Below are 23,900 nucleotides of genomic sequence, written 5' to 3'. Positions count from 1 at the left end.
TTATCTACTTAAGGGGAAAAAAGACAAAAAGATAAAATTGATATGATCAGGTGCAAGCTTTATTAATATATTTTAACTTTTAAAAAAAATAAATTTTTAAAAAATATTAAAAAAAATTACGAAAATGCCATTTGACCGTGTCGGACACGGTCAAATTCGCGTGTCGGAATGGTCAACGTGTCGGAAAAAGTCAACCGCGTGTCCGACACCGTGTCGGAGCGTGTCAGAGCGTGTCGCCGTGTTGGAGCGTGTCGGACCCGACTCTTCCTGTTTTTACAAGTGTCCGTGCTTCCTTGACGAGCACCATGACCGTTTCAAATAAAATTGTTTTATATGCATGTATGCTTTTATGTTTTAAAAAACGACTAGTATGCATGAAATTGGACAAATCGCGTTTGTATGTATTATTATGCACGCCCAATTACAACTAGTGTAAACCGATAGATGTTTGACATAGGTTACGACTAGCATGATAACATTCATATGCGTTTGATGAGACTTAGTAAACCTTAAATAAAAGGAACCCTTAAAAGGAATAAATTATTAAGCGCATGATTACCTCCCACCACCAATATTACTCAAACCTCCTCTAAATAGTGGTGCTCCACAACTCAGTTGAGACCCACTGTTTCGTTGAGCAAAAGTAGTGTTAGAAGTGTGAGACACTTAGGGTGCTGGTTAATGCTTAACTGAGGAATATGTTGCAGGCTCATCCGGGCTTATGTGCTTAGAGTAATAATGTTAGGTTGGTTGCATGAGATGCACCACTAAGTGACAAGGAGTTGTCAACCTAATGTTAAGAGAGAGTATGAGATACTGTTGATAAGGATCAACCCATTATTTAAATTAATCTTGCGGTCACAGACGGAGATTAAAAATAAATAATCGTACTCTTAATCTCACTAAGGTAAAATCTAAAAGTAAATTAACCCTAAGTGAAATGGTAAGGGTCATTGACTTAGATAAAATAGTGAGAGAGACAAATTATTTAAAGTCTTTAATAATTTGTAATACGACAATATATATTAATTAATCTATTTTTACATTTTCAATTTTTAGTATCACTAATAAATTGTCATACTAACAAATTTGAATTGACTCGTGCTAATTTTATGGAGTGGTATCGGAATGGCCACGTTAGCTATTGCTGTTCTCACTCTCACTCGTTCTCGTTCTTCTTCTTTTTCTTCATCTTGTTATTCCAAATTGTTCTTCACTCACAGTGTCAACCATTTCAGCACAAAGCTTCTTCTTCTATCCTCTCTGTCTTCCAAAACCCTGAATCAACAACGTTGTTGCAACTGCAAAAAGGGAATGGCTTCTTCAAGAGCCACCTCTGACTCTGATAGAATCACTGCTCCTTATGGCTCTTGGAAGTCACCAATCACCGCCGATGTTGTCTCAGGCGCCTCCAAGAAGCTCGGCGGCACCGCCGTCGATGGTCGTGGCCGCCTCATCTGGTTGGAATCACGTCCAACCGAATCAGGGTAAGCTTAAGTTTTAGCTTTTTCTCAATGAAAAAAAAAGTGCTTTTTGGAGAAGCTGGAAGTAGAAAAGGTGAAAGTTTTAAACTATTGGAGTTTGCAAGATGACCCTTTTGGTTACTCAATTTGTTTCAGACGGGCTGTTCTTGTTCTTGAGTCAGAAAAACCTGGAGGTGACCCTGTGGATATTACTCCTAAAGAGTTTGGAGTGAGAACATTGGCTCAGGAGTATGGAGGTGGTTCTTTCACTGTTTCTGGGGATGTTGTCTTTTTTGCAAATTACAAGGATCAGAGATTGTACAAGCAGTTCATCAGTTCTCTGGGTGAGGAAGCAACAATTTTTGTTCCCCAATAACTATTTTCCAAATCAAAGTCATACTGTATTATCATGAAATGAGACATGTGTTTGTGCCCCTTTTGACCTGATGTGTAGTCTTACTCTTTTGTTAGTTACATCTTGTTACTAAGTTTTGTTTTTTTATAATTAACTTTGGTTAATATATATATATATATACACATATTGATTTGTACCAATCTGGGAGTATTGATTTGGTGTTATGTTATTCTCAGAAGTGTATGTGAAGCAATTTTCTTATTTGGTGCTGAACTTTTGTGGTTTTTTACCCTAGCAGATGTGCCTCCTGTGCCTCTCACTCCGGATTATGGTGGACCGGTAGTCAGCTATGCAGATGGAATATTGGATGCCCGCTTTAACCGTTATGTTAGTGTAATGGAAGGTAAGCGCTCGAGAATCAGTTTATCTTCAAGGGTTATGTTAGAATGTAGCCAGAGTGTTTTTACTTGTTAAATCATTCATTTGTTTGGTCATAATTGTGTAATCATGTTTCTAGATCGTCGGGAGAACAGTCTAAATCCACCTACAACAATTGTATCTATAGCACTTGGCAGCAAGGATGTTCAGGGTAATAATTTCCATCTTACTAGTGAGAGGTTGAATGAATACTGCAAATAAGCATTTCATTGTAGCTAGTCAAAGGTTTTCAAACGTTGTGCTATTTTCACTTGCTTGATGGCTGTTTTCATTATGCAATCAATATTGTGTCTGACTGAATTTTTTTGTCATTCAGAACCAGTAGTACTGGTTGGCGGGAGTGACTTCTATGCTTTCCCACGTCTAGATCCTAAAAGTGAAAGAATAGCATGGATTCAGTGGAGTCACCCCAACATGCCGTGGGATAAATCAGAACTTTGGGTTGGTTATATTTCTGAAAATGGGTGAGCAGAGCTCTTAATTTTAGTTATAACTTCTACGAATTATGAATGTTTGCTTACCGTGTAGGTCTCCCTATTGAGGTGATGATGAAATGAGCTTTTGTGTCATTTCTTACATGTTCTTTGGTTTTTCATAATTAATATAGGTATATGATATGATTTCTTTATATATGAACAGCTGGTACTTTTGCAGATATTCAGTTCTTTTCTGAATCACACAACTCAGGTCTAATATTTTGTTGATTAAACTATATCATATAGTGCTTCCTCTTTTCATAATCTTGAAAAGGGGAAAAATAATTTCTTGATTTGTATCCAATTTTCAAATCTCAACTACTAGACAACTTCAATGTTATAGGTATTTATAATCTTCATGCATATATTTTATTCCCTCTAGAAGGTCTTTCTTGTTTACCCTCCATTTCTGTCTCTTATTTTTTATCCTGGATCTAGTTTTCAAATTCCATATCATAGTTGGAGTTACTGTTTTTTATTTTATTTTATGTCATGTTTCAACTTGAGGCTTAATCATCTTAAATTTCCATGCAGAGAGATCTATAAGCGCGTCTGTGTTGCTGGGTGTGATCCTTCACTTGTGGAGTCTCCAACTGAGCCCAAGTGGTCACCCGATGGTATGCATTTTTTGTGAACAAACCCCGCGTCAATAAAAAAAAATAAAACCTAGTATTTTTATAGAACCAAAAGTCGACATATTTACAGTTGTTAGTGAGCATAGCATGTAGTTTTGTTGACTAAATGTTTTCTTAAGATCATCAAGTCATGATACTCCCAGACATGGGCTCAGGATCCTTGATATATGTTAATTTATAATATCTTAATGTTCTACGATGGAAACTTTGATGTTTTTACTTTTTTACTGCCATGCTTTTAGAGAATATTCTTCGAATGACATTTTTTTTAAGCTTACTGTTGACTCCAACAGGAACATTTGTTATGATCTTTCTGTGCATTCTGATTATTTATTTATTTAGTTTAACTATGCAGGGGAGCTTTTTTTCATCACGGATAGGGGAAATGGTTTTTGGAATCTCCATAAATGGGTAATCTTCTTTCACCAAATATTTCTTCAAGCCATTAATTATATATAGTGGCTTTCAATAACTTTGATTTTCTGCATCGATAAATGCTCATCAATACTTTTGGATAATTTCAAATTCTTGTTTTTGATATATATTTTTGGGCATTTGGTGTATACAATTTGGTATTTGATGGCACCCAACAATGAAATAGTGAACGTACAGTACAATATAAAGAAATACGTCTATTAATAAACTGAGTTAAGGAAAATACTCCTTACAACTTCTGGATAATGGAAATTAACAACACACAGCACAGACTCATCACTGAATTACAGACTCCCAGCTACACTAATTCACCATCTGAGACACTATACCAAACGCTAAATCAACTTACAATAAGAACGACACCAAAATAAAGAAATAGTAAACGTAACCTCTCAACAAGGCAAACCACCACTTTACTGAGCTCTCCTTCCCAATTCCACTTGCAACATATTTTTCATACCATTCTCTCTTCTTCCTTCTCCCTTATAACTGACTCTCCACTCTTCACCCCTTCCATGCTGCCTTCCCCATTCAGAGCCATCCACGTGTCATTTTTCCTAACAAACTCTTCTTTTCCCTTTTCTCTTGAATTCCCCACTTGAGCAGCTACACGCGCCCCGTTATCTTCCTTGCACTTGGGTTGATTCTCTTCATCAGGCTTGGGCTGTTTTTCCTCTTCATTAGACGAGGGCTGTTGGTTTGGGCCTCCATTGTCTTGTCTTTTCTTTTTCTTGCTCTACGGCAATATACTCTAATTGGGGGTCCATCAATACTCCCCCCTATAACATTCACCTTGTCCTCAAGGTGAAAGGATGGAAATAATTCTTGTAACTCTTCCACATCTTCCCAAGTCTCTTCACAGTCAGGGAGGTCTTCCCACTGCACTAATACCTCTATTCTGCCTTTAAGTAATCTGCGAGCATCTTTAATAGCTGCTGGCTGGACTTGGAGTTCTAGAGATTCAGATAAACAGCTTGGTAATGGGAGCACAGGCACATTGGGATTAATTGCTTTCTTAAGTTGAGACACATGGAAGACGGGATGTACCTTAGAATGTCCTGGGAGTATCAATCTATAAGCTACTGACCCCACTTGCTCCCCCACCTCAAATGGACCATAGAAACGCGGGCTCAATTTTTGATTCAAATGCTTGGCCAGTGATCTGAGTTTGTAAGGCTGCATTTTCAGATAAACCATGTCCCCTACCTCATGGATAACCTCCCTCCGCCCTTTATCTGCCTGCTGCTTCATTCTTTCTTGGGCTTTACAGAGGTTTTGTTTAAGTTCCACCAACACAGCATCTCTAGCTTCCAGCCATTGATCCACTGCAGCCACCGATGCTGTTCCCTTCTCAACAGTGACAATAACAGGTGGATCCCTTCTATAAACAGCCTTAAATGGAGTCATGTGAGTAGACCGATTATAAGTACTATTGAACCAGAACTCTCCCCATGGCAGCCACTTAGCCCAACTCTTCGGGTGTCCACTCGCAAAACAACATAAGTAGGTTTCAAGAGTACGGTTTACTACCACCGTTTGGCCATCTGTTTGGGGGTGATAAGCGGAGCTGAGCTGCAGCTTTGTTCCGGACAGTTTGAATAACTCATTCCAGAACTTACTAATGAAAATTCTGTCACGGTCGGATATAATGGACTTAGGTGGTCCATGCAGCCGAATCACTTCCTTGACAAACAGCAAAGCCACTTCTTCAACAGTAAATGGGTGAGTGAGGGTCATGAAATGGGCATATTTTGTTAATCGATCCACAACCACCAAGATTGTGTCAACCCCCTTGGATTTTGGCAAGCCCGCCACAAAATACATGGATATGTCTTCCCAAATCTGAATGGGTATAGGTAACGGCTGCAGCAACCCTGCGGGCATTAATACTTGGTATTTTTGCTGCTGGCATATACCACATGCTTGCACAAACCTCTCAACGTCTTTCCTCATCCCCCTCCAATAAAACACAGCGACCAACCGTTTGTAAGTCCGCATGCCACCCGAATGCCCTCCCCAAGGGGTGGAATGGAATGGAATTCATATAATAATTTCTGAATTAATGGGGAGGAGTGTGGGATTACTAACCTGTCATTAAACCATAAACAGCCTTTGGATACCCTATACCCTGGCCGTGAATCATGTTGCTGCATGACATCAGTAAAAATAGATTTAGTGTCCGGATCTGCCAATACTTCCTCTGATAACAGCTGCATATCTGGACTGGATACCACTGACAGCTCTTTGCACTCCATTATGCGAGACAAGGCATCTGCTGCCTTATTTGTATTACCTGGTTTGTACTGAATCAAAGTCAAACCCCATGAGCTTAGCAATCCACCTTTGCTGCCCTTCCACCAATAATCTCTGCTCCATCAAGTATTTCAAGCTATGCTGATCCGTTCTCACTATGAAATGACGTCCTAGTAAATAATGGCGCCATTTCTGCACCGCAAAGACTATAGCCTTAAGCTCCCTCTCATATACTGACAGTTTTTTCATCATATCAGTGAATGCTTGGCTCAGAAAAGCTATGGGACGTCCCTTCTGCATTAGAACAGCCCCCATTCCCACGCTCGATGCATCTGTTTCCACGACAAATATCACATTAAAATCCGGCAGTGCTAGCTCAGGCAGTTGCATCATTGCTGCCTTCAACTCATTGAATGCTGCCAATGCTGCCTCATCCCAATGAAAATTGTCCTTCTTCAACAACCTTGTCAAAGGCTTAGCTATGTGCCCATACTGTCGAACAAACCTCCGATAGTAGCCCGTTAAACCCAAAAAACCCCTCAATGCTTTGAGAGAGGTGGGTATAGGCCAACTCCTGATTGCATCTACCTTGGAAGGGTCTGCCTTTACTCCTGTTCCCGTGATGACATGGCCCAGATACTCCAACTCCGTTCGGGCAAAGCTGCATTTTTTAAAGTTTGCGCAAAAGTGGTTCTTCTCAAGAATTTCCAGAACTTGTTGCAAGTGTGTTAAGTGCTGCTGCTCATCCTTACTGTAAATAAGAATATCGTCAAAAAACACCAGAATGTATTTACGCAAAAACGGCTTGAAGATCTCATTCATCAATGATTGGAAAGTTGATAGAGTGTTCCTTAACCCAAAGGGCATTACTAGATACTCGTAATGACCCTCATACGTGCGAAAAGCCGTCTTCTCAATATCCTCCGGTTTCATCCTTATTTGGTGATACCCGGACTTCAAGTCCAGTTTGGAAAAAATTGCAGCACTCCCTATCTCGTCTAGGAGCTCATCAATCACTGGCAAAGGGAACTTGTCGGGAATGGTCACATGGTTCAACGCCCTATAATCCACACAGAACCGCCATCTCCCATATTTCTTTTTCACAAGTACTAGTGGACTGGAATAGGGGCTGGTACTGGGCCGAATCCATCCCGCAGCTAACATATCTCTCACAAATTGTTCAATCTCCTCCTTTTGATAATGAGGATAACGATACGGCCTTATATTGGGAACATTGGCTCCATCTTTCAACAGAATGTGGTGATCACACAGCCTGGAGGGGGGGGGGGGTAAACCCGAGGGTTGTTTAAAGACCTCTGGGTATTGATGCAGCAATTGTGTGACCCTCTCTGAGACATTTGGTGGATTATCAGCCACTATAGCAAATCCCAGCTCCAAGTAATATCTCTCAGCCCCTTCCGTATAGCCTTTCCTAAACCCTTAAAAGAAATTCGCCCCCTTGACAACGAAGGGTCCCTTTTCAGATCCACCCATCTTCCATCCCTTGGCACACGAAGAGTTAATTCCTTGAAATTTGCCCTCATTTCCCCCAATCCCTCCAACCAAGTGTAGCCCATAATAACATCTTCTCCACTCAACCCAAAAAGAAAGAAATCCTGGACGGTAGACATACCAGGGAGTTTCAATTGGAGCTCGTTGCACTTTCCAGGACTATGGACCTGATAACCATTGCCCACCGTCACCGTATGCGTTGTCTCCCTGTCGATGGGAATGTTTAACTCAGATGCTAAGTGGTCAGCTAAGAAATTGTGCGAAGCTCCGGAATTGATCAATACCACCACCTTCCGACCACAGATTTCTCCCCACAATTTGAGCGATCTGTTTGTGGTGAGTCCCGCGATGCTATGCACACTCAGCTGAAGCTCTGTCTCCGCTCCGGGCCCAATCACGTCCGTGTAGGGTTCCCCGTCTTCAACGTCACTCTCTCCAACTCCCAACAACAGCACATTTAAGCTCAGATTTTGGCATATGTGATCAGGAGAGTAGGGTGCATCACAACGATAGCACACGTTCCTTCTCCTTCTGTCCGCAAGTTCCTCCGGTGAAAGCCGTCTATAACGCGATCTACCTCCTCCCTTGTTGTTAGGGTTTTGATGGCTAACTCCTTCACCGCCTTCCACATTTGAGCCCGAGTTCATGCGACTCTGTCCCTCTGAGGACCCATGTGTGTTATTTACTCCATTTGGGCCAGGCCCAACTCGCCCTCCACTCCCAGATGCATTGGACCGGTTGTCCACACTAACAACCCTATTGGGCAAGGCTGTGCGTGTGTAATGGGCTCCACTTGAGCCAGGCCCATTACCCGCCTTCCCTACCATCGTTCCCAGCCTTCCCAACACGGTCTCTCTCTCCTCTACTCGTTGTGCCAGAGACATCAGACCTTCCAAATCATTCAGATTATGCAGGCGAATCTCCGCACGTATCTCTTCTCTCAGGCTATTAATAAATGCAGCTCTCATGATCCCATCATCTGCGTGACGGAGCGGTGCTGCCATCAATTCAAAGTTCTTCCTATATTCCGCGACTGAGCCATTTTGCCGGAGGCACATAAGGGCCTCGTAGGGATTTCCTGACGAGGAAGAATGAAAACGTTGCAGTACTGCCAACCGGAACTCCGCCCATTGAATGGTTGGGTTTCTAGGTTCCCACCATTGAAACCAATTCAGAGCTCTTCCTTCTAAGCACACGGCTTCCGTCTCCACTTGTTCTTCTTGGGGAATTCGATTTATACGGAAATAGCGTTCCGCTCTGTAAATCCATCCGTATGGATCCGCTCCAGCAAAGTATGGAACCTCCGCTCTCCTCATCCGTTCTTCTTCACCCGTATTCACATTGCGACCACCATCACCCGTAGGTCCTCCATTTTCTCCGGTTGCGCTGTCACCAATCCCTCCATTCTCCCCTGTTTCCCCCGTATTGACCTGAATCCTTTCAAATCGATCCAAACGTTGTTCCATCCGATCCATAAATTGCATCAACGTCACGTCAAATTGTTGAATCGAGGTCTCCACCCCCATCAGACGCCCATCCATTCCCCCAGTGTGTTGTTCTAGTTGTCTCAATCTCTGTTCTATCTCGTCCACTCTAGTCTCCATGCGTGACCTTACCATTCACCACGTTCTTTACTTTTTTTTTTTTTTAACAGGATCAAGAGCTTTGATACCAAATTGATGGCACCCAACAATGAAATAGTGAACGTACAGTACAATATAAAGAAATATGTCTATTAATAAACTGAGTTAAGGAAAATACTCCTTACAACTTCTGGATAATGGAAATTAACAACACACAACACAGACTCATCACTGAATTACAGACTCCCAACTACACTAATTCACCATCTGAGACACTATAACAAACGCTAAATCAACTTACAATAAGAACGACACCAAAATAAAGAAACAGTAAATGTAACCTCTCAACAAGGCAAACCACCACCTTACTGAGCTCTCCTTCCCAATTCCACTTGCAACATATTTTTCATACCATTCTCTCTTCTTCCTTCTCCCTTATAACTGACTCTCCCCTCTTCACCCCTTCCATGCTGCCTTTCCCATTCTGAGTCATCCACATGTCACTTTTCCTAACAAACTCTTCTTTTACCTTTTCTCTTGAATTCCCCACTTGAGCAGCTACACGCGCCCCGTTATCTTCCTTGCACTTGGGTTGATTCTCTTCATCAGGCTTGGGCTGTTTTTCCTCTTCATTAGACGAGGGCTGTTGGTTTGGGCCTCCATTGTCTTGTCTTTTTTTTTTTCTTGCTCTACGGCAATATACTCTAATTGGGGGTCCATCAGTATTATATTTCTCGCAAACAGTTCATTGAACAGGATCAAATTTTTATAATGAAGGTTCCGTAGCTATCTTGCTGTATTTCCCACTAACCAAATTGAATTTGCTGGTTTTGACAAAATAGAGTTTCTACGATATTCGTCATTCTGATGTGATGTGTGTGTGTATTTACAATGGAGCCAATTTTGAATTTTCCAAATTAAGATGTTTAAGAATATGCTACAATATTAAAGATAATAATCAGAATTTACAAAATCTGATATATGAATTTCATATGATTATGTCCTGAAACAATCAGGTCTTTAATATCTCTATGCTTTGTTAGTTTTGCATAAACATAATCCAGTAAAGAATAGTAGAGTCATGCATTCTAGTCAGCTATTTTTGGGCATGTACCAGGTTGAATATCTCTATTGTTTTAATAATGCAAATGCTTTCTTTTGATATTTTACTCTTCCTATTATCATCCGTTTCTTTTCTGTTTGTTTTGGATTCAATTGTGCAACAAGATGATTGTGACAAATAACTCAATTGCAAGCATGCGTGAATTCATTTTCTGGTTTGACATACTCTAGCCACTAAAGAATTGATTAATTATTTGTTTTATTTTTCTTTTCCAACTTCTTTAATTGTTTACAGATTGAGTCAGAGAATAAGGTCTTATTTATTTATTCTTTGGATGCTGAGTTTGCAAGGCCACTATGGATTTTCGGTATGAATTCTTATGAATTTGTTCGAAGTCATAAACAGAGAAACTTAATTGCCTGTAGTTACAGGTGATTCCAAGTCTGCTACCAGCATATATTTCCTGCTTCTTTTCTTTTATCCAGTCTGGTACATTCAATTCAATGTTTTGGTTGTGTTTGCAGGCAGCAGGGGAAGTCCTATCTTGGAATTATTGATGATGTGCAGGGCTCAAAACTAACTAAGCTTGATATCCCTTTCACAGATATAGATAACATTGTAATTTTTAAAATCATTTCCTTGCTTTTTTTCTTTTTTCTTTTTTGGTCTAAATCAATTCTTGAAAAGTAATAATAATCATTGTTATGTAATCATGCCATTGCAGACTTCTGGTAATAATTGCCTATATGTGGAGGGAGCATCTGCAGTTCATCCATCATCAGTAGCCAAGGTTCTTCCTTCTTTCCCCCACCATTCATCTATTTTTGAGTTATTCAATGCACCCCTGATAGCTCTCTTGCTTTTCAGGTGACTTTAGATGATGATAAATCAAAAGCAGTTGAGTTCAATATTATCTGGTCCTCTTCACCAGATAGTTTAAAATATATTTCGTACATCAGTAAGCCAGAGCTGATTGAATTCCAAACTGAAGTTCCTGGTCAAAATGCTTACGCATACTTTTATCCGCCCTCTAATCCTATTTACCAAGCCAATCAAGGAGAAAAGCCTCCATTGTTATTGAAGAGCCATGGTAAATCTTGGTCTTGTATCAGGAATTATCACATTCTAATTCATATTCTACTTTATTTAGCAACTTACATGCTGAAAACCTGTGGAGTGGGGTCTTCCCTCTACTACCAAAATTTTTATGTTGTTATATATCTCATGATCTGCATACATGATAATTCAGAATGGGTGGCCTTTATTTGTGAACAAAAATCCTCACTGGTTTAGTAGAACTGTATACCAATACTTTTAAATATTGTGGAGGTCATGGCTGCATTGTATGTCCATGTTCTTTTGTCTTTTCATTGTTGAATACATGCTGACTTTGGTTTATTTCTATCTCGCTCCCCTCTCACCTCGCATGTCTGCAGCACTCATGATTTTGGCAGTTTTTGAATGAATATGTTTATAGTTTCTCATTTTGACGATTGTAACATCGGTCTTCTCAATGGCCGATGAAGCAATATCAGAGCTATACCGGATGCCTTTTGATAAATGTTATTCTGTGAAAATTTAATGTTTCACAACCACAGATGATTCTATTGAGATGCACTCTCTGATGGAGTGGGGGAATGTTACCCGAATTGGAATTTCAGTGTTTTAAATACAAGTTTGTCAAAATTTCTTAATTGAATCAAATTTTCAATTGAGATATTTCAGATTACCTGGCTACTGCATTTATTGCACTTAACTGCTTTTGGCAATCCTGTCATGCGTGGTTTTCTTACTTTAATTACATTGTACAACAGACACTTTTGTATGTGCATGACTTTATTTCCATATTTCAGGAGGACCAACTTCTGAGACACATGGAATTTTTAATTTGAGCATTCAGTACTGGACTAGTCGGGGTTGGGCACTAGTTGATGTTAATTACGGTGGAAGCACTGGTTTGTTTCTCACTTTGCCTACATAAATATGTTATTATCTTTTCTATTTTTCCCCCTCTTTTTGTTTTTCACAGTCAAAAGGGGAACCTTGGCATAACTGTTGGTGTTGTTGCAATGTGACTCAAAAGTCACAGGTTCGATTTATGTAATCAGCCTCTTGCACATGGAGATAAGGCTGCGTACTGTAGATCCTTCCCTGGACCCTGCACAAAGCGGGAGCTTTAGGCTGATAATTCTTTCGAGTTCGGTTGTTTTTTGGCCATCCAAGAAATTTTTTGGTTATTTATGATTCGCGATTTCAGTTGTATTACGTATGGCCTGATCTAGTCATTTTCACTAATGAAAAAGCTGGAACTCAGTTCGTCTGACTAGCATAGTACTTGGAAGGTTATGGCAGGGAGTACCGAGAGCGGCTTTTGGGACGCTGGGGAATAGTTGATGTCAATGACTGTTGTAGTTGTGCTACATATTTGGTAACTATTTTGTTTCTTATTTTTCCTACATTTGAGTTTGATGGGTCTGTTACAAGAGTGGTTGTATAATCTCTTATCTAGGTGGACAGTGGAAAGGTAGATGGGGAGCGTCTGTGTATAACAGGAGGCTCTGCTGGTGGGTATACCACCTTAGCTGCTCTTGCTTTTAGAGAAACTTTTAAGGCAGGGGCTTCTTTGTATGGTGTGAGTGCTTCTTCTGCTACTTCAATTTCACTCTTATTATCCATGGGCGATTCATTTTCCTAAAGATTGTAATAATCTACTTTGTCTGTTTACCATGAAACAGGGTTCATGTAGTTCCTACTTGTCATCAATTCACATTATTTGGATATTTGAACATGTTACATTGTTTTCAGTACTTTAACAAAGATAAAATTCAGAATGTAATTAACAATTTTCGGCTTGAAGCATTAATTTATTGCTGCTTCGTGATGCTGTTTAATTTCCCTTCAAATAACTATAGAAACCTTATGTCTTTTTACCTTCTTTTTGTTAATGACATCAGCAATAAACAAGTGATCCAAGAATTAGCCGACATCGTCAATAAACTGTTCACGTTTTTGGCTTCCTTCTTAGCACTAGAGACCACAGATGCTGGCTGAAATCTTTTCACAGAACACCATAATGTTATGACAGCATTTGTCTTCGCGATTCTTGTGTATTTCCTAGTATTGATACTTCATATTGTGCTATCGTGGCATATAACCAGCTTCATTCCAGTCTTACTTATTCTCAAGTGTTTTGTCATTTTAGCATTGAGCCTTATGTCATGGACCATTGCTATGATCATTTTGGTCTTAAGGGTCACAATTTCTCTAGATTCTTTCACGAACTCCAAATTATGGCTTGGAACTCAATCAGATTACAGAGATCTTGATAATTAAACATGGCAAGAACTATAAAGGTAATGACCCATAAGGCCAACATGATCATAGCAATGGGCCATGAAATAAGGCTCAATGCTAAAACTGACGCAACATTTCCCAACTCGAGTATGAGTGAGATTGGAATGAAGCCAACCTATGCTTGCGGTAGCATAGTATGAAGTATCAATGCTAGGAAGTACACAAGAATTGCAAGGACAAAGGCCTTCATGACAATGTGGTGTTTTGTGAAAAGATTTTGGCCAATAGCATTGAGCCTTATGTCATGGACCATTGCTATGATCATTTTGGTCTTAAGGGTCACAATTTCTCTAGATTCTTTCACGAACTCCAAATTGTGGCTTGGAACTCAATCAGATTACAGAGATCTTGATAATTAAACATGGCAAGAACTATAAAGGTAATGACCCATAAGGCCAACATGATCATAGCAATGGGCCATGAAATAAGGCTCAATGCTAAAACTGACGCAACATTTCCCAACTCGAGTATGAGTGAGATTGGAATGAAGCCAACCTATGCTTGCGGTAGCATAGTATGAAGTATCAATACTAGGAAGTACACAAGAATTGCAAGGACAAAGGCCTTCATGACAATGTGGTGTTTTGTGAAAAGATTTTGGCCAACATCTGTGCTCTCTAGTACTAAGAAGGCAGCCAAAAATGTGAACAATTTATTGACGATGTTGGCTAATTCTTTGATCACTTGTTTATTGCTGATGTCATTCACAAAAAGAAGGTTACAAGACATAAGGTTTATATAGTTATTTGAAGGAAGATTAAACAGCAGTAATGAACATAGATAAGATTCACATTATTTGGGTGTTTGAACATGTTTTTTTTTTGCAAAGACTGTAACATGATCACTTGTTAGAATATTAGATATGATATGATTAGATTTGATTAGATATGATATGATTAGATTTGATTAGATATGATTGGATTCTGTCTTATCCGTAAATAGTCTGACTGTATTAGGATTAGGTTTGGGCCTTACACTTAAGCCCATTAGGGTCTCTATATATTGTAACTCCCTGACACAGATCAATACACAATGTATTCTTTTACATTTAACTTGGTACCAGAGCTATTTCGTTCTGGGAACCCTCGCTTCTGCTTAGAAATCTTGTTCTTCGCTTTAAAACCTAAGCCCACTGCTTAGGAGTCATCTTTTCTTTGCCGTGCGTCCTTCCGGTAAGACATCAAAGGGTCCTCTCCAGGCATCTTCTGCACGTGTCCACATCCCCAAACAGTCACCGGAGCACCATCAACCACCGTCAGCCACTGTTCAGGCTGCCGGAGTACTTTTCCGGCGAGTTTTCAGTCTGGAACGAACACGAACAGAACCCTCTCCTCCCGGCGACCTGCTCTGTGGAAGTCCGGCCACCATCGGAGTTGTCACGCGCTCTCACGCGCCTCCAGTCTTCTCTGCGCGTGGGCTTCACGCGCCACCTTCTGCCGGCGCGTGAGCACTATTCCGGCGGCTTTTTCCGGCCGGTCTTGGACAGAGAAGCTCGTCTTCTCCTCCTCTTTCTGGATCTGTGGTTGGTTCTTTGTGGGTCTGACTTTTTGTGCGCACCTCTTCTTGATTGGTGATCAGGTTCGTTTCTCTTTATTCGGTTTGTATCTTTGTGATTTGATACTATGGCAGCAAACCCTCCAATTCATTCGGAGGTCAAGGCTCCATCTCCTCCTTTGAGAAATTCTCCCAATATCATCTCTACCAATATTGGGTCCATTACCTCTTCAAAATTGAAGGGATCTGTTAATTACAAGAACTGGGCCACCTCTGTTCGAGTTTGGTTCTTTGGACAAGGATATGGGAACCATCTCACAACTAAGTCTACTGATGTCCCTAAGGAGGACAAGTCTGATTGGGAAAAGATTGACAACCAGCTTCTGAGTATCCTCTGGCAATCCATTGATCCGATTGTCTTGGATATCTTTTATTCATTTCAAACTTGCACTGAAGTGTGGGAGGAAGCAAAAAACCTCTACACTAATGATGTTCAGCAGCTCTATTTCATCATCTCTCAGTTTATGGAATTGAGCAAATCATCCGACATTCAAATGGAGACATATATTGGCAAGAGTCGCTCTTTGATGCAGGCATATTTGGATATGCTGCCTTACCCTACTGATGCTACTGCATATCGGAAACAGGTGGAACGTCTCTTTATGGTTGCCACACTTTCTGGCCTTCCCGAAGAATATGATAATGTTCGTGATACTATCTTGACTAGTGGGGAGCCTGATCTATCCATGACGTATCAGCGTCTTCTGAATTTGAATAAGAAATCTGCTCCTGCATCGTCTTCTGCTGTTGATTCTACTGCTCTAGTTTCCCGTACTGATTTTCGCGGGCATATTGGAGGTGGACGTGGTCGTGGTAGAGGCCCAGGAGGACGTAGCCCAGGAGGTCGTGGCCCAGGAGGCCCAGGAGGTCCAGTCGGACGTGGTCAGCGACCTCGTTGTCATTACTGTCAGCAACTTGGTCATTATGAGGAACGCTGCTACACCAAGTGTCCTCACATGCGACCTTCTTTTGCTGCTAATGTAGCTCAATCGGATACTGCTTCAAATGGTTCAGTCTCTCTCTCCTCTGAAGAATATGCAGCATTCCAGGCCCTTCTCAGGAAGTCCTCTCCTCAATCTCAGGCCTCTGCTTCAGAAACTGGTAATCCTGTTGCTTGTGTTTCTCATTCTGCATCACTTGGTCCTTGGATATTTGACTCAGGTGCTACTGATCACCTCTGTGGTAATAAGGAACTCTTTTCTTCCCTTACATATTCTAATAATTTACCCTCTTTTACTCTTGCTGATGGAACTAAGGCCCCCGTTCATGGGATTGGACAAATCTGTCCAACCTCCTCATTGACCTTGACATCTGTCTATTACATTCCTCACATCCCTTATAATTTAATATCGGTTAGTAAATTGATCAATTCTCTTAATTGTATTGTCACATTCTCAAACCATTCTGTTTCTGTGCAGGACCCGGGTACGGGGAAGATGATTGGAGTGGGCCGTGAGTCACGGGGTCTGTTCTACCTTGATGTGCCGAGTCCTTCAGTTGCTTGTTCTCTCACAGAATCTCCACAGCTCATCCACAGTCGTCTCGGGCATCCTAGTCTTGCGAAATTGCAGAAGATGGTTCCTCTTTTATCCGGTCTTCAAACTTTAGATTGTCAGTCATGTCAGCAAGGAAAGCACATACGCTCCTCCTTTGCTAATCGAGTCAATAAACGAGCTGATGCTCCTTTTTCAATTATTCATTCAGATGTTTGGGGTCCTAGTCGTAGTGTGTCTATTTTAGGTTTTCGGTATTTTGTCACCTTTATTGATGATTTCTCCCGTTGTACTTGGATTTATTTAATGAAAAACCGTTCTGAGTTGTTTTCTATTTATCAAAAGTTTTCTGCTGAAATTCATACTCAATTTGGTGCTTCTATTTGTATTTTACGTAGTGATAATGCTAAGGAGTATGTTTCTGTTGACTTTTCTCACTTCTTAGCCACACAGGGTACTTTACACCAAACCACTTGTCCTCACACTCCACAACAAAATGGAGTAGCTGAACGTAAGAATAGACATCTCATTGAGATTGCCAGGACTCTTCTTATTCACATGCATGTTCCTCTTCACTTCTGGGCTGATGCAGTCCTTGCTTCTTGCTTTCTCATCAACCGCATGCCTTCATCTGTGCTTAATAATGATATTCCTCATAACTTATTGTTTCCAGATGTTACTCTCTTTCCTCTATCCCCACATGTTTTTGGTTGTACCTGTTTTGTTCATGATCTCACTCCTGGTAAGGATAAGTTAACATCCAAAGCCTTTAAATGCATTTTTCTTGGTTATTCTCGTCTTCAAAAGGGTTATCGCTGTTACTCTCCTGACCTCAAGCGTTACTTAGTTTCCGCGGATGTCACCTTTTTTGATCAACAACCCTTTAATTCTATCCCATCTCCATTGTCACAGGTTGATCATGTTCTTCCTGTTCCTTTTCTTGACTTGTCTTTGCCAGATGCAGGTGCTTCTACTCCAGATAAGCAATCACCTATTGCTCCAGTACCTAAGGACCGTCCACTTCTCACTTATCAGCGTCGTAAGACAGTACCTCCAGTCGACTCGACCCCTGCTGACTCATTGCCCTCTGCAGTTGATTCTTCCCCTCCGGATCCTTCACCAGAGGCTCTTCCCATTGCTCAAAGAAAAGGTACACGTACTACTCGTAATCCTTATCCTCTTTATACCTTCTTGAGCTATGATCGCCTTTCTCCTCCTCATTTCACCTTTGTTTCTAGTCTTTCTTCTGTTTCTATTCCTAAGACCACAGGTGAAGCACTTTCCCATCCAGGATGGCGCCAAGCGATGCTTGATGAGATGACCGCACTTTATACCAATGGCACTTGGGACCTTGTTTCTGCTCCTCCAGAGAAGTCTATAGTTGGTTGTCGCTGGGTGTTTACTGTGAAAGTTGGACCTGATGGCCATGTTGATCGTCTCAAGGCACGCCTAGTTGCCAAGGGTTTTACTCAAATCTTTGGCCTTGATTATAGCGATACATTCTCTCCAGTCGCTAAGATGGCGTCCGTCCGCCTATTTCTTGCCCTTGCTGCTGTTCGTCACTGGCCACTCCTTCAACTTGACATCAAAAATGCCTTTCTTCATGGTGATTTACAAGAAGAAGTTTACATGGAGCAACCACCTGGTTTTGTTGCTCAGGGGGAGTCTGGGAAGGTATGTCGTCTTCGAAAATCCTTATATGGTCTCAAGCAGTCTTCTCGAGCATGGTTCAGTCGCTTCAGTTCTGCTGTACAGGCGTTTGGCCTAATTCGCAGTAAAGTTGACCATTCTGTATTCTATAGGATTACATCTCCTAACAAGTGCATCTATTTGTTAGTCTATGTTGATGACATCATCCTCACCGGAAGTGATCAAGACGGAATCCATCAGTTAAAACAACATTTATTCAGTGCATTTCAAACAAAGGACCTTGGGAAGCTACGTTACTTCTTGGGAATTGAGGTAGCACAATCTAGACAGGGCATTTGTATCTGTCAAAGGAAGTATGCCTTGGATATCCTAGAGGAGACTGGTATGTTGGGGTGTAAACCAGTTGATACACCCATGGATCCTAATGTTAAGTTATTGCCCAGACAGGGGGAGCCGTTATCTGATCCTGGACGTTATCGAAGGCTGATTGGGAAGCTCAATTATCTTACTGTGACTAGGCCAGATATTTCTTTCGCTGTCAGTACGGCCAGTCAGTTCCTTGATTCCCCTTGTGATTCACATTGGGATGCTGCTGTGAGGATCCTCCGATACATCAAAGGAGCACCAGGAAAAGGTTTGTTGTATTCGGATCAGGGAAATACAGAAATTTGTGGTTACTCAGATGCCGATTGGGCAGGATCACCCTCGGACAGACGCTCTACTTCTGGTTATTGTGTCTTCTTCGGAGGAAACTTAATCTCATGGAAAAGCAAGAAACAACCTGTTGTTTCCCGATCTAGTGCAGAAGCTGAGTATTGTGCAATGGCAAATACTACCTGTGAGTTGATCTGGTTAAAGCAGTTGATTCAGTAGCTTCATCTTTGTGAACAGAAACAACCCATGACACTCATCTGTGATAATCAAGCTGCGCTACATATATCCTCTAATCCTGTTTTTCATGATAGGACCAAACATATAGAGATTGATTGTCACTTCATTCGGGAAAAGATTCAGTCAGGAGAAATCAAGACAGCTTTTGTCAACTCGTCTAATCAACTAGCAGATGTTTTCACTAAAGCTCTTAGAGGTCCTCGGGTTGAATACATTTGTAACAAGCTTGGTGCTCATAATATATACGCACCAGCTTGAGGGGGAGTGTTAGAATATTAGATATGATATGATTAGATTTGATTAGATATGATTGGATTCTGTCTTATCCGTAAATAGTCTGACTGTATTAGGATTAGGTTTGGATTAGGTTTGGGCCTTACACTTAAGCCCATTAGGGTCTCTATATATTGTAACTCCCTGACACAGATCAATACACAACGTATTCTTTTACATTTAACTGAACTATTGTCCTTCCAATGGTGCTGTCGCCATGTGAACCGGAGGTTGTAGGTTTAATTCATGTAATCAGCCTCTTGCAAATGCAAAGTAAGGCATACACCTACACAATGGGTTTGGCCCTTCTCTCCTGAACCTTGCATATAAGGAGAGCAATACTTTACATCTAATTCTATAACTACTTTGTCGTGGGTCCTATCAACGAGGCTGACCTTTTATTTTTTATTGTCCTCACAATATATTATTTGCCAATTGGTCTCTCAAACAGGTAGGGGACTTGAACAGGTTGAGAGCAGAAACTCATAAATTTGAATCCCATTACATTGATAACCTTGGTGGTAAGTCAATGATGACCATTTTAAGGTAGCTGTTATTTCTTTTGTTTGTTTGTTTCGTTTGGTGTTCTATCTAATCTCATAACTGATTACAGGAGGTGAGAAGGGGTGCACTGAAAGATCCCCAATCAATCACGTTGACAAATTTTCTTGCCCCATTATTTTATTTCAAGGATTGGAGGACAAGGTTAGTATCAAATGCAATTATTACTTCCCCCTTTCCCATATTCAATACATAAAGGACTCTGGAATGAAAATTTGTCAGCCTATTTCTAAATCTACTCTAAATAATCTACAAAATTCAGTTTGATAAATGTGTTCTATGCGTTGCAGATTGTGCCACCGGATCAAGCTCGGGAAATTTACCAGGCTCTGAAGGAAAAAGGTGTGCCAGTTGCTCTTGTTGAGTATGAAGGAGAACAACATGGTTTCAGAAAGGTACATGCTTATTTAATTATTTTTTAGAAATGAAATTTATGTAGGAAATAGTGACCATATGCAGTAATGGGTTGGATGCAGGCTGAGAACATTAAGTTTACACTTGAACAGCAAATGGTCTTCTTTGCACGATTGATTGGGCACTTCAACGTTGCTGATGATATTACTCCCATCAAAATTGACAACTTCGATTGAGAATGACTTTTTAAGAGGTACTGATGTTGGCTTTCTTTATATCTATGTTAAAGCAAGTCCTATGTAAGGGTGTGAAAAAAAACTAAATGAATCGAATCAAATCAAACTATGAACCAATCCGAACCGAACCATTCCAAAAGGAATCATTTTTTCGAACCAGCTTGAGAACCGAACTATTTTCTTTGAACTGGTTCAAGAATTAAATCATTTTTTCAAAACCAGTTTGATTTAAGAACCGAACCACTCTACCGATTTGGTTTGGTTTGGGCTAAAATCCAAATTGAACCGAACCATACTCATTCTTAAAAGTGTGGAAAAAGCAAATGAATCGAACCGCATCACATTTTTCCAAACCGGTTTAAGAACTGAATCATTTTCTCTGAACTTCTTGAACCAAATTTTAAATCCAGTTCAATTTGCCCGAACTGAATCACTTTTCCAGTTTGGTTCAGTTTGATATACGAAACCTACCTGAACCATGCACACCCTTGGACCTAAGCAATCCTTGTTCTCAAATCCTAATAATGCTTTGCAGGAATTCAGGAACTCTGCTGGAAACTATTGCACTGATGAGCTGCTTCTGCCTATTTTATTCCTCATTGCCAGGAGTGTGCAGAGTTTCCACTGTATTTTCTGAAATCTTGGTTGTGGTTCAATGTAGTCTTGTATTTCTTCTACTCTTTAATCTTGTTTTCTAGAATATCTGTCGTGCATGTCAACTCTTCTGTTAAATAATACTAATAATCAGTTCCTAGACATCATAGTGGATGCAAAGAAGGTTATTATCAGAAGTTGCATTTTCATAGTAGCAAGCCCCGCACGCATCTCTCTAGAATCAGCCGAAGAGAAATTTGAGTTCAACAACAGTTGGGTTGGAATTGTATTCTACTCCTTTAATAAGAAGATAAACCTGCCACCACCGCAAGAATCACTTGAGATAAATGTCGCATTAAAACTTCCTAAAGAATAAATTCAATTCAAAAGTTTAAATTGTTAGGTAAACATTACATCAGTGGTTTATATATTATATTTTTCTAACATACCCAAGTGTTTATTGGACTTGAAGGGTAAACTATCCATAAGTTTATCTATCCATAACAAGAAATTCTATAATATTTAATTATTTATTAATAAAATTTGGTTAGTGAGAATCAAACTTGTAATTATTTGGTTATATAAACTCAGATGTAATAAAAAAAATCAAATCAATTCAAAAAATTAAACTCTTATGTGTAGGTCATGTCAATAATTTTTATATTATATTTCTTTAATAAATTTTATTAAGCAAAAAGAGCCCACCCACGGGTCAAACGAGTCAGTTCGCGGGTTGAGTTTTTATTTTTTTATTTTTTTTATTTTTTATAAAAAAAACAAAATATAATATACAAATATGAACAAAATTCACACATGTTGTCATCATTTTTCTTCCTTCTCTAAACCTAAGTCCTTAATCTTCTCACATCCCTGTCATTTTTATATTGTTAGGCTGTGCTGGTTCTGTTTGGTTTAAATATCTTACCCACTTGGTAGCAAGTGGTTCTGATTGTTTCTGGATGTTGATGTAAATTTGTTGTGAAGAAAATTCGAAACTAAAATATCTTGCTTTTATTTCTCATTTTGTAACCCTTTGTTTAAGCTAATGGAAGCCACATAGCTGGTGCATTAATATTACAGGGTCATTTAAGTAGGCTGAAAACGAGCCAACCCGTGAGCTAATTTTTGAGCCAACTCGCGAGGTATTTTTTCAAGCCAACCCACGAGCCATATTTTTGAGCCAACCCTAACCCGACTCGGGTTGGGTTGGATTTTCTGACTCGTTTTTTTTTTCGAGCCAACCCTAACTCGGCTCATTTTTTTCGGGTTGAATGTGGGTTGGGTTGGGTCGGGTCGGGTTGGTCCGTTTTGCCAACCCTAAAAAGAGCCCTCAATCAATTTCTTTGCAAGTGATGTTGTATTGCTAGCTTTCTAGTTCTCATCCTTAACACTAAGACATGACAACAGAAATTTATGACAATTGAGCATAATCATATTTACATAAGGATCAAAGGTTAATGCTAACTATTAAGATCCACAATTTATGCAAACAAGTATGGCAATTTGCAGCATCTTGTTAATCGTGAAAAGTAGTTAGATCAGGAGAATAATAAGTGCATGGCGCAGCTAAAGCAAAATGGCTTTAAGTTAAATTACTAAAAATGAGAGTGGATTCTTTTATGTGAAAAAAGTGGTCATGTTATTTGATCACAACCATTAATTTAAAAATTATATTTTTTTTTCTCTCTTATCTCATCATCAATGAGTGATTGTGATCAAATAACATGACCACATAACCATTTTTTCACGTAAGAGGATCCACTCCTAATAAAAATAGACCATTATAGTAACTTCACTTTATGACTAGTCAATCATAAGTATTTTAAATAGTTAAGGTGATTTGTTGTGAGAAATTTTTAGATTCAATGTGTTCAGGGTATGATCCCACATCCTGTTAATGGGTTCAGGCTCAAGATAGGCTTCCTACCTAGGGAACCCTCTCCGGTTAGAGCTCCAGCCCGTGAACCCGGGTTGTGGGCCGACACCATTGATAGACCTCTTTGGCTTGGGCTTAAGCCTGTAAGCTCGGGTCGTCGGTTTGCATACACGATTTTTTCTCCATCCTCTAACATTTATGATCTCATTTGGAAAATCGTTCTAGGAGCATGATCATCTCAATAATTGCTCTACAGGGCCAGTATAAATACATGAATGGTATTCCTGGAGAAGACATTTCGAACCCATCACATTCCACAACCTATTCTAAGCTTAGAGCTCTCATCATTCCCAGAATTCACTCACACCTTTTTGCTGTTTACTCATCGGACTGTCAGTCATCTCTTCCACTTGCTCTTTAGATATTACTACTAGCACCCTCCCTAGACATTGATGTTCATCTTGGAACACAACGTAAGAGAAATACAATGAACAATCAAGGACACTTAATAAAACGATATATATCATTTGACGCTTCAAACAAAGGTACTAAAAGAATAGTTTGGCAAGAGAAATGTTGGTTGAAAATATAACTTTTCACATATCTCCACTTGACAATATAGAAACTTTTTTCGTTCTGCTGTCTCAATAGCAAAAATTTTCTACTTTAATATATGTAAAGTGTGTGAGAAAATTTGTATAAAAGAATTGTGAGAAAGTTTATATAGGTATTGCTATAAAAGGCTCGATTGCATAAGCGCTCCAGCTCTCTAAGTGAGTTGGTAATTTCATTTTTAGAAATGTTTCTCTGTTGCAATTTAGCCTTTAATTTTTTTTATAAGTTGGTTTTTA

General features: G+C 39.9%; 1 protein-coding gene across 2 annotated transcripts; it reads left to right on the top strand.

Annotated features, from left to right (window-relative positions):
* The first annotated feature begins 1,112 nt into the window (after positions 1-1,112).
* On the top strand, positions 1,113-21,384 carry LOC133298950 (probable dipeptidyl-peptidase 5). 2 transcript variants are annotated; one of them, XM_061498339.1, is made up of 19 exons: positions 1,113-1,487; positions 1,620-1,807; positions 2,117-2,221; positions 2,336-2,407; positions 2,573-2,720; positions 3,267-3,349; positions 3,723-3,778; positions 10,508-10,644; positions 10,738-10,831; positions 10,938-11,003; positions 11,081-11,303; positions 12,067-12,168; positions 12,556-12,641; positions 12,723-12,845; positions 19,880-19,949; positions 20,042-20,133; positions 20,280-20,384; positions 20,466-20,596; positions 21,115-21,384. In XM_061498339.1, the coding sequence occupies exons 1-18, from the start codon at positions 1,129-1,131 to the stop codon at positions 20,577-20,579; spliced, it is 2,223 nt and encodes a 740-aa protein (XP_061354323.1). In that variant the 5' UTR covers positions 1,113-1,128; the 3' UTR covers positions 20,580-20,596; positions 21,115-21,384. The 2 variants fall into 2 exon arrangements, 1 of the variants encoding a protein (XP_061354323.1); XR_009749872.1 differs by lacking the exons at positions 19,880-19,949; positions 20,042-20,133; positions 20,280-20,384; positions 20,466-20,596; positions 21,115-21,384 and having other exon boundaries at positions 2,114-2,221; positions 12,297-12,641; positions 12,723-12,785.
* Positions 21,385-23,900: the final 2,516 nt, after the last annotated feature.

The sequence above is a fragment of the Gastrolobium bilobum genome, unplaced genomic scaffold (genome assembly GCF_033153095.1).
Source record: "Gastrolobium bilobum isolate Gb01-03AN ecotype WA unplaced genomic scaffold, APGP_CSIRO_Gbil_v1 utg558, whole genome shotgun sequence".
NCBI lineage: Eukaryota > Viridiplantae > Streptophyta > Magnoliopsida > Fabales > Fabaceae > Gastrolobium > Gastrolobium bilobum.
This window is presented reverse-complemented; position numbering and strand designations above follow the sequence as displayed.

Coding starts and splice junctions, on each gene's coding strand:
- LOC133298950 (XM_061498339.1), top strand. CDS start 1,129: ATGGCCACGTTAGCTATTGCTGTTCTCACTCTCACTCGTTCTCGTTCT. Junction 11,304..12,066: donor ATTGTTATTGAAGAGCCATG/GTAAATCTTGGT, acceptor TCCATATTTCAG/GAGGACCAACTTCTGAGACA. Junction 20,385..20,465: donor AACAACATGGTTTCAGAAAG/GTACATGCTTAT, acceptor GGTTGGATGCAG/GCTGAGAACATTAAGTTTAC.